This window comes from Nicotiana tabacum, chromosome 1, assembly GCF_000715075.1.
Source record: "Nicotiana tabacum cultivar K326 chromosome 1, ASM71507v2, whole genome shotgun sequence".
NCBI classification, from domain to species: domain Eukaryota; kingdom Viridiplantae; phylum Streptophyta; class Magnoliopsida; order Solanales; family Solanaceae; genus Nicotiana; species Nicotiana tabacum.
This window is the reverse complement of record NC_134080.1, coordinates 19,125,422-19,136,908: the sequence shown is the minus strand read 5'-3', so window position 1 is coordinate 19,136,908 and position 11,487 is coordinate 19,125,422. Positions and strand designations below refer to the sequence as shown.

The 11,487-nt window shown below is 37.5% G+C and overlaps 1 protein-coding gene across 1 annotated transcript; it reads right to left on the bottom strand.

The window, feature by feature from the left end:
- Positions 1-867: 867 nt before the first annotated feature.
- LOC142179503 (uncharacterized) lies at positions 868-1,961 on the bottom strand. Its single transcript, XM_075249952.1, has one exon. It carries the CDS (start codon positions 1,729-1,731, stop codon positions 1,081-1,083), a length of 651 nt encoding a protein of 216 aa, XP_075106053.1. The 5' UTR covers positions 1,732-1,961; the 3' UTR covers positions 868-1,080.
- Positions 1,962-11,487: the final 9,526 nt, after the last annotated feature.

Below are 11,487 nucleotides of genomic sequence, written 5' to 3'. Positions count from 1 at the left end.
ATAATCACCGGTAGATAGAGATACAATAGCTAAATATTAGCTACAAGGAACTCTTGACAAGATGTATATATACATCAAGTAACTCCATGTATGAAGTCAAGGGGAAGTATTCTGAACTTCTAAATCATCCTTATTCTAAATTTCTTTAGAGGGGAGGGGGTATTGATTTTTTACCCGAGACAGTAAATTAAAGCTATGGCAGGTTAGCAGCAAGTTTGATTGTGTGTTAAGTTCTTCGTGATTTATGTGTTGACTTCTTATTTTAGGCAACATTGAGAAGTTTTGGCAAAACTTGGAAATGATTCGAGACAGTCATTCTGTATATAAAACACAAACGGCAGAGTCGTAAGATTATTTATTTTTTGCAAAGAGTTATATAACATTACACTGAGATTAAATGCTGCTTCTGCTTGTAGGATAGACTTAGAGAAATGCTTCAGTTTTTTCTTCATTTTTTGGTTTTCGTGATCATTCCCAGTGCTTTATCATTTAATTTATATTCTTCCTAAGACCGCAGCAATTAAGTCAAAATGGAAAGCAGCATTGCGCCTTTGATTTATAGCCCGTTTGGCCAAACTGCAAAAATTAGCTTATTTTGAGAATTGCTTTTCTTAAAAAAATGCTTTTCTCAAAAGTACTTTTGGCGAGAAGCAGTTTGTGTTTGACTAATTAATTTGAAAAGCACTTCTGAGTAGCAATTAGTGTTTGATCAAGCTTTAAAAAACTGCTTCTAAATGTATTTTTCTCAAAAGTACTTCTCGAAAAAGTGTTTTTGGAGAGAAACTATTTTTTTCTGATTCTCCAAAACTGCTTCTGCTTCTCCTTACAAATGATAATTTTATTTGTGTCAGCCTATTTCCAAAGATATCAAAAATAAAATATCATGTTATTATTACTAATAAAACTGGAATACAACGAAAAGAATGCAAGGGCCACGGTGTCTTCTTTCCTAACCAATTAGGAAAAAATTATTTCCTGAGAAAATAAACAATAATCATAAACACACAAATACAAAAAACAGAAGAGAAAATTTTCCAAATACATATATTGGAGCTAGAAAAACAAAATTGAAAAGTTGGTTTATGTGCATTGGAAATTCTCGGGGCAATATTTTCCGCAGTTGTTGAGAAGCAAGTTGAGGGAAAGAGGGACATTAAGGTTGATTCCCAGTACATTAGCTTTAATAGCAGTGCAAAGGCAAACAGCAGCATCAAGATCAGCAAGTCCTTGAATTAAAGAGCAGCATTCAGTCTTGGCTGGGCTACTTCCAATAACAAGGTGCACCAAGTCATTCAACAAGTTAGCACACACTTTTAGCTTAAGTGTGTCCTTTGGGCACTTACCATTTGATGATGGGGTTGATGGAGTAGGGGTATTAGGTGTAGGGGTAGGTTTGGGGTGTGGGGTATTCGGGGTAGGTGTAGGCTTGGGGTTGGGGGTGGGGCTTGGGGTATTGGGGGTAGGGTATGGCTTGGGGCTTGGGGTATAAGGGGTAGGCTTTGGGTGTGGGGTGGGGATTGGGGTATTAGGGGTAGGGTGGGGCTTGGGGCTTGGGGTATAAGGGGTAGGGGTAGGCTTGGAGTGTGGGGTGGGGCTTGGGGTATAGGGGGTAGGGTGGGGCTTGGGTTGTGGGGGTGGTGGGCATGGGATATTAGTGGAGCTACCCATAGTGAAAAAGAGAATGTTCAAAGTGAAAACAAGGGCAATGGAGGATGCAGCAAACTTAGCCATTTCCACTAAAGTTAATTAGCACTATCAACAATTGAATTAGTTAGTGAAAATGTTGTTTGCTTGGTGCTGGAAATGATGAAAATGTGTGAGTATTTATAGATGGATAATTCTGAAAAATATTGCATTAGCTTACTATTTTATGAAATTAATAATGAAGAAATTAGAAGATGCCCATGTGGTCATAATTGCAGTACAAAATGTAAGGAATATGAAAACAAGCTGGCAAATTCCAACTGACATAAAACTATGTTGGATTATTGACTTTATAGTTATGAGATTTTCATTGCCTATCAATTCTTATTCCTCAAAGAAAAAAATATTCCTCCTTTATTTTCACATGAGGCTTAAATTACCTCCTTATATTCTGTATGAGTCAACGACATTATGATGGAAAAAAAATTTGCTGATACATGATATTTACACTGAACTATGTTATTTAATTGTAATTGAGTGATATACAAAGATATACTATACACTATGGTTAAACCATAGATGTGATGTGTTCCACTTTTGCTTATATGCCTATAAAAGCTACATGCAAAATAAAAAATTAACTTATGAATGCATTTTGCCTGTCATAAGAGTTTTCTTGCGATAATTTAGATTAGAGGATCAGAACTAAGCGACCAATTCTTCTATGAATGCATTTTGCCCATTCGAAATTATTTCGTGAATATATGGAGTTCATTTTCAAGGAATTGGGTCGTGTTTTACTTTGTTCAATCTTCTATTTCTCCTATCAATATGAAAATGTGAAGTACGTACAATAAGTAAACAAGAAGAAGGTGTTAAGACCGTAAAAATTAGGTGTCATACGGAAGCTAGCAAAGCAAATCTTGAGCGACAATAAATCATACAACAAAGGAGAAATATACCAAAAGAAACACAAACATTTAACGTGGTTCGGTCAACTGACCTACGTCCACCACAGAGATGAGCAATCCACTATAATAAAAAGAGAGTTCAAAATATCGAGAGAACAACCTCACGAAGAGGCAAACACAATTGACACACTAACACTTGTCCCGTAAAGTTCTCCCCCTAAACACGACTCTCAAGCCCTCTATGGCTACATTGTGGATGTTGTTGAATGAGAAGGAAGGATCCTCGATTTATAGAAGTCCAAATCTTTTCCTACAAGAAAAAGGACTAGCTGAGTATAAAAGAATTATAATTTCCTTCTACAAAAAGGAAAACCCAATTAAGGTAATTATATTACTCTTTTTCCTTCAACAAATAGGAAAATCAAATATGGTAAGAAAATTATGGCAAACACCTGACAGAAGGAACTGTCCTCTCACGTTCGTTGAAAATAAACAAATAGCACTGTGAATCATGTGGTTGCTAATAAATATTCAAAATCCAAGCTGCAAATTTATTAGTACTTAGTATTTTAGGACATAATTTGACCAGATAGGTGTTCATTTTAGGATATAAATAAGCACCGAATATCTCCGTTCTTGTGATTATGGAATGAGAAATTGAAAGAAATTATTTTATTGGACACATGCAACAATATCCTTGCATTTCTAGCAGTTGTTCAATGATAAAGAGAATATTTGCTGTTGTTTTTTTTGGATCTCATAGACTGGCCACGAGCCACGATTTATCACATACCATATATAGTAATATTTGAAAGATTGATTAAGAGCTCTCTCTACGTGACTTGATATATTACACAGATTTCTTGTCCGTGATTAAGTTTTTTTTTTTTTTTGGTTAGAAACGGAAATATTATTATATTATGCGTCATTACAAAATGTGAGCTTCTATTATAAGCACATATCCGAAGCCATACATGTAGTTGAGATAATAGTATTTTGACAAAAGTAGTATTTGTCTACTTTTATGACTACTAAAGCAAACAACGGAGGATTTGCTAAGTAGCCAAATCTATCTGTCACGCGGGCTTTAGCATTTGACAGGCTAACTAGGCCCGGCTACTATTTCCATGGACCTTTATAATGGTCGGCCCAAGCCAACTCTATATGGGTCACGGGCCGGTCCATAATTTTTATAAAATTATTTTTCATATTTTTAAATATTTGAGTTTTAATGAAAAATGCAATATATATATATATATATATATAGAAAAGGGTAAAATTATAAATTTAAATTAAATTGTTTACAAATTTAGAAAATGGTCATTCTTTTTTGAACGAACCAAAAAGGAAATAGGTTCACATAAACTGGAGCAAAGGGAGTACTATTTTTCTACTGGAAATAGGTTCCTCGAATTGGATTTCTGATGGTTCTGTTAGCTCCGCTGGGTGATTTTGTACTTAGGAGCGAGTTCGAATTGTGATTTGGAGGTCCGTAATAGAATTTGGCTTGAAATAGCGAAAGTTGAAATTTTGGAAAGTTTGATCGGGAGTGGATTTTTTGATATCGGGGTTGGATTCCTATTCCGAAAATTGGAACAGGTCCATAATGTCAAATGTGACTTGCGTACAAAATTTGAGGTTAATCGGACGTGATTTGATAGGTTTCGTCATCGGTTGTGGAAATTTGAAGTTTCAAGTTCATTGATTTCGAATTGAAGTGTGATTCGACGTTTCGATGTTGTTATGTGTGTTTTGAGGCCTCAAGTAGGTCCATATTATGATATAAGACTTGTTGGTATGTTCTAACAGGGTCCTAAGGGCTCGGGTGAGTTTCAGATAGGTTTGAGTTGTGTTGCACTCGTTTTTTATGTTTCGACGTTGTTTTTCAAGCATAAATGGTACTACATTAAGCAAATGAGTTCCGATTTCTGTTTTTATTGAAGCATTTGATCCGTATTGTAATCACGGAGCCATAGCAAAAAGAATCGTCGAATTTAGATATTGTATGGGGATTGTATGGTCATTTTACTAAGAATTGGGTTGCCATATTTTTTTCAAATTAATTACGAAATTGCCATTGAATTCGTATTTAAAAATCTGCACTATTTTCAAATATTAAAACCAACATATCTCCTTCAATATAGGTCAAATGAAGTGATTCAAGAGCCTAACTTGACTAAAATTTCATAAGGAATCCATTGGAGGTATCAAGAGTGAGTTTTGATATTATTTGACATAAGAAACGAGGCAGAATAACTAGCAGAAAATATATAAAATAAAAATTTGTTCATTTGGTCATATTTTAAGTTGGGGAGCTCGGATTTGGGCGATTTTGGAGGTAATGTTCACAAAATGTACTGGGGTAAGTGTTCTTTACTCGGTTTTGGTTATATTTCATGAATCTATCTTCGTTTTTGGCATTTGATTGATGATTTGAAAGTGAATTTTGAGGGTTCTTGGCTAAAGTTTGATAAAGTGAAATTTTAAGTTTTGAACATTGATTCGGAGTATGAATTGGATGAAACTAGTATGGTTGTACTCATAATTGAATGGGTTGTCGGATTTTGTGAGTTTTGTCGGATTCCGAGATTCGGGCCCAGATTGGGCTTTTTGGCCGATTTTGGGCTTTTGATTAAAAAATCAACCTTTTTCGATTGGGATTGGTTGCTTTAGCATTGTTTGATGTATTTGAGTTATTTTTTGTTAGTTCTGAGCCGTTCGGAGGTAGGAACTCGCGAGATGACATTTTTGGAGCATCGCTTGGCTTGCTCGGTATTGGAATTGGCTTGTTTGAGGTAAGTAATGATTGTAAATCTTGTCCTGAGGGTATGAAACCCCAAATTTCACATTATTTTACTATTTTGAGGTGACGCACATGCTAGGTGACGGGCATGTGGGCGTGCACCGTTGGGGATTGTGACTTCGTCCGTCTTGTAGCAACTAAATAGTTGCGTATTTGATTGAGACTATATGATACTTTTCTGTTTTAGAAAGAATTTCTATAATTTGGGTTGAATGCCATGTTTGGGCCTTGTGCTAGAGCTGTTTGGATTCTTAGGAGCCTTTTTCTTACTATCCTCTCACTGTTTTTGATTAAAAATCTATACTCAGTCATGTTATACTTACTGATTTCATAACTCAGTCTTTATTACTCCGTTTTGATCCATAAAAATGTTATTTTGGGCTGAGCACCCTGTTTTACTGATAGCCCGAGTGGCTTGAGAGGTTTATGATTGAGTGAGGCCGAGGGCCTGTTTTGTGAGGATATTTATAGGATCGGGCTGCACGCCGCAACATGTTGTTACTGATTCATGATTTTGTAAGGCCGAGGGTCTGATTGATTTATGCCACGAGGTGGCTTGTTATGAGGCCGAGGGCCTGATTGATTTATACCACAAGGTGGCTTGTTATAGCGCTTGGGCTGTAGGAGCCCCTCCGAAGTCTGTACACCCCCAATGAGTGCGGGTACCCTGAGTGAGTGATGTGATGATTTACCCGAGGGGCTGTTCTTAATTCATGTTGTGCCCGAGGGGCTATATACAAATGAGTTTTGCTGAGGGGTTAATTATGTTTTCATCATTTTTTCTCACTATTTTTATCACTTAGTTGGAAACTGTTGAAAGATGTTTTAAATGGTTTTACTGAAACTGGATTTAAATGAGCTAAGTTGATTCAAAATCCTGATTTTAAAAGCCTGTTATATTCTACTGAGATTTCATGATATGAACTATATATGTTTTATTGCTCGTCACCACTGCTCAGTCTTTATTTACCTTTATTACTTACTGAGTTGGTGTACTCATATTACTCCATGCATTTTGTGTGCAGATCCAGAGGTTGCTGGACGTTCTAGTGAGTGTTGTTTTCATCCATCGTGGATCTGTTGGAGTTAGCAAGTTAGCTGCTTGGCGATCGCAACCCTGCTCTTCTCTCTCTTATCTTCCTTTAGATGTATTTAGTTACCTTCCAAACTATGTTGGTCTTGATATTTTCAGATATATTATAGTAGATGTTCATGACTAGTGACACCCCGATGTTGGGCTTTCTTTCTGCACTATTGTTTTAACTTAATCACTTTATGAAGGTTTATTGTTAAATAGCTTTGAATTTATCTTAAAAATGGAAATATTGGTTGGTTTTATTAGTGTGTCGGCTTGTCTAGTACCACAATATGCGCCATCATGACATGGTAGATTTGGGTCATGACAAGTTGGCATCAGAGCCTAGGTTACATAGGTCTCACGAGTCATGAGCAGGTTTAGTAGAGTCTCGCGGATCGGTACGGAGACATCTGTACTTATCTTTGAGAGGCTGCAGAACCTTTAGGAAATCCCACATTCTTGAATTCTTATCGTGCGGCATTGATTCAGCTTGAAATGCAACTCTTTGAATTCCTTCCATGCATTCGTGTGCACACGTGGGCGCTCGTTCAGTTATGCATCGACGACTTATGATTCCCTGAACGAGGGGCGAGCTGTGATTTTTGTGTGTTGATGTTGGGATAGTCTGGAGGACTTGAGGCCATGCTTTGCTTGTAGCTGAGCACTGAGGTGTTGATTGTGTGAGCGCCTGCTTTTGAATTTATATGTTCGGTAGTGTCCCTATTAGTGGAAGTGATGGTTGGATGGCTATGTGATGAGTATGATGTGACTGCGAGATGTGTTCATATGATTTGAATATGACGATAAGGGTCTTCTTGAGGGTAGAAAGAACTATTTGGTGCTTGATTTCCATCTTGATTTGATGAATATCCCCGAGTTATGAGTGTGTTGAAGGATCTTTTCATGTTGTTTAGTTAGGGAGTGAAGTATATTTCATGTCGTGATATGAATTCAGACTCAGGAAGATTAAGTAATTATGTGATGTTTATGACGGTGGAAAGGTACGAAAAGATGTTAGTTTGAGGCGAAGTAGGTGGGTTATCTCCTGAGGGGTTTCCTGAGGGCGTGTGATCCCTATGTTGTTTATTGGAAGTCCTCTTTTACTAGTGAAATATGCGTGTTGCAACTTGAGTTTGGATCGCTTATGAGAGTGAGCTTGACTATCACGAGGGAGAATGCGAGATTTGTAGATGATTTGAAGTACTAGATGGTTTGTGTTGCACGAGCTTATGAAGGATTTAGTTTAATCTCACTATGGTATTATGGCAGTAATAGAGTATGGGCATTGTGAGTTTTTGTGTGTTTTGATCTATGGCTTTGAGCCAAGTGGGGAGTCTATTATTGATAAGTTGATTGCACGGCTAAGCGTCGTATTAGTTTCAGTTTGAGTTATACTGGTGAATTAGTTATGACTTGCAGAGGTTGAGATCAAGGATGACTCGAGTAAAGGGAATTTCTGGATATGAGATGTATTAGGTTTATGAGTATATGAGAATCATGGAATGGTTTGAGTTGTTATTGGTGAAGGATGTAATGTGCGTGGAGTAGAAATTTATCTGGTTGTATTAAGGTGGGGTTACATCCTTGGGTGTGGAGTGCTAATGGGGCACAGGTCGATCGGCCCGTTTGACCAGTCTAATTGAGATTTGAGAAGAGTTGATAACTCTCGAGAACGATTCTAATAAATTCAAGATTTATATGTGGCAATTGAGAATTTTTGCGGGTTTGTATGTGGCTAGAAGCTGAGAGTTACATTGGATAGTGTCGAGGCTCGCAGTATTTCTACATCGTTATGGATTCTATATTTCAGTATCAGGAAAGTAAGATGAACAACTTGAAATTCACATAAGTTCTCTTCGGAGTGGGTATCTCGGTTGTGGTACTTTTGGGGTGCTTAAGAGAGCATTCAACGGCTTATGAGCCTTAGGGTAGTGTGGTTTATGTTAAGGTCTCGTGTAGTGAGTATGGGTTGAGGATTAAGGTATTATGGAGATGAGAAGTATAAATGTAAATGCAATTCAGAAGTAACTCGGATAGATATGACAGCTTGGTAGTAGGTTAAATCGGCATGGTAATGGGTATGATTAGTTCTTTGGGTGTTTATGAGATAATGGGTTTCTACAGGTGTTTCGTGGCAATGCTCTTGAGTTTTGGTGACCTGCGTAGCTTGGTTGGGTTAGAAAGATTCAGTCCTGACAGTTGGGTTTTGAGCAAATGGGATTCAGAGAGTTCTTAATGGTTTTTACCACGGTTAGAGAGGTATATCTTCTACTAGCGTGAGGAGCATGTGATGTATAGTGATTTTCTCCTAGATGGGATCAAATGGAAAGTTCTTGGCTTATTGAGTACGTAGTTGCTTGTGACTTGGAGTGGATTATGAAGTTCTCATATTTATCATGGGATGGCATAGTATACGCGGTATGTTGTGTATGGTTGATATTTGCATGTGTAAGGTCACAGTACAGTTCTAAAAGGAAGGTCATAAATTCTTAGACAACATGGACAATTTCAGATGACTAGGTAAATGATATTACTAACTGGTATGGCTTGATGAGACTATACATTTCAGAAAGGCCGATGTGTGGGAGTTATGAATACTTCATTGGTATTGGGGCAATCTTTTGTTTGAATGACTACTGGAGTTCAAATTTTGCTTGGTGGCACAAAAGAATTATAGGAGTATCCCTCGTGGAATGATCAAGTATTAGAGACGTGTTAGATATTCAGGCGGTGGAGTTGGGATCGGATATGGTGATTCGTGTGCTTCATGAATTTGGGGACTGAGAGTTCTCACAAATAGGTTATATCGTGCTTATGGACTGTGAAGATATGGGCAAAGCTAGTCAGATGTTAGTATGTGCCATGATTCAGCCATTGTGAACTTTCTGGAGTTATTTATCTATTGTGGTGGACCAGAGCTGATTTGGGGTTCATTGGTAGGCCTAACATGGAGGTATGTTCTGCATCGGGTCAGATTTGTTGACTCCGAACTGCTATTGTTGAAGGATATGCCATTCGATTGTTGTTGAGTTTATTCGTGTTCTAGAATGATCTATGAGCTACTCTTTCGTGTTATGAGGGGTTATGATTAGTTAGTTATATGCACATATGGTGCGGTTCTATTGGGATCTTATAGCGGAATTTGAGCGGGAAAAGTAGTGGGTATTGTTTGGTAGATGGCGTATTGATTATGATCTTTTGGGTTTTGTGTGGCATTATGTCATTTGCTTCTTCGTGGTTATGGTAATACACTTTGAGTATTTGATGTTGAATTGCGCATGGTTATTGATTTTGAGCAAGGTGGCTTGAGGTATATGGCATGGATTAGTGTTTGGATAGGGCACGCATTGCAGCGAAATTATGTTAAGGTATGAACCTTTGTGTTAGATTCGTATGATGGTCCTACGGGGTGTGATGGATTTTTAGTATTTCGTTGTGGCAGTACTTGTTAAGCTTGCATGACAATCCTCTCGTTTGAGTTTTTTTCCCATGATTTGAGTACATTTGGGATGTTGCTATTGGGTGCACGAATTGCACAGTTTATAGCTTTGGATTGTATTAATGTGTCATGTGATCAGAGTGGTCATGTTGGATGAGATGAGGTCATCGGACCTAGAGTGAATACTATTAGAATTGGTTACAACATGGTTGGAAGGATAATATCAGAAGTCGACTTAGAAATCTGTTATAGTTCCTGTCGGAGAAGAGGGAGCTCCATGACTTGTTGATCTGACGAATGGTTATGAGTTTCTGAGTGTTTCTTTCATCATTGGCAGTATATGAAAGTGTTAGAACAAGTCTTTGTTTGTTAAGAGGTGTAGTACCGGTATTGGGTTATTTTGAGCAGCTACTGTGATTAGGAGTTATCGCCATGAGTGTTTGAGTTATGTGGTATATCATTTGATTACATCTTGGGTTACGGATATGGTTTGATACAGCTTGTTCGGACCTACACAGTGTGTAGATGCGAGGTTCTGATCTTATAGAAAATTTCGGATGTTAGAAATTGGGCCCTAAGACTTATGGACTAGGTTGGATTAAGAAATTTCAGTTATCTTGTGTTATCAGACCTATATGGGATAGGGTGATGTGGGATCACCCCCGGGTATGTGCATAGTGAGATTATACAGCAAGTTGATGGCTTTTGGAACAACTCTGGGCACGTTCGAGGACGAATGTATCTCCTTTGGGTGATTTTGTACTTAGGAGCGCGTTTGGATTGTGATTTGGAGGTTCGTAATAGAATTTGGCTTGAAATAGCGAAAGTTGAAGTTTTGGAAAGTTTGATCGAGGAGTGGATTTTTTGATATCGGGGTCGGATTTTGATTCCGGAAGTTGGAGTAGGTCCATAATGTCAAATGTAACTTTCGTACAAAATTTGAGGTTAATCGAACGTGATTTGATAGGTTTCGTAATCGGTTGTGGAAGTTTAAAGTTTCAAGTTCATTGATTTCGAATTGAGGTGTCATTCGTCGTTTCGATGTTGTTATGTGTGTTTTGAGGCCTGAAGTAGGTCCATGTTATGATATGGGACTTATTGGTATGTTCAAACAGGGTCCCAAGGGGCTCGAGTGAGTTTCAGATAGGTTTAGGTTGTGCTGTGCTCGTTTTTGATGTTTCGACGTCGTTTTTCAAGTATAAATGGTACTACATTAAGCAAATGAGCTCCAATTTCTGTTTTATTGAAGCATTTGATTTGTATCGTAATTACAGAGCCATAGAGAAAAGAATTGTCGAATTTGGACATCGTATGAGGATTTTATGGTCATTTTACTAAGAACTAGGTTGCTAGATTTTTTAGATTAATTATAAAATTGCCTCTAATTCGTATTTAAAAATCTGCACTATTTTCAAATATTAAAACCAACATATCTCCTTCAATATAAGGTCAAATGGAGTGATTAAAGAGCCTAACTTGACTAAAATTTTACAAAAAATCCATTGAAGGTATCAAAAGTGAGTTTTGGGATTATTTGACACGAGAAACGAGGCAGAATAGCTGACAGGAAAATATATAAAATAATGGTTTGTTCAGTTGGTCATATTTTAAG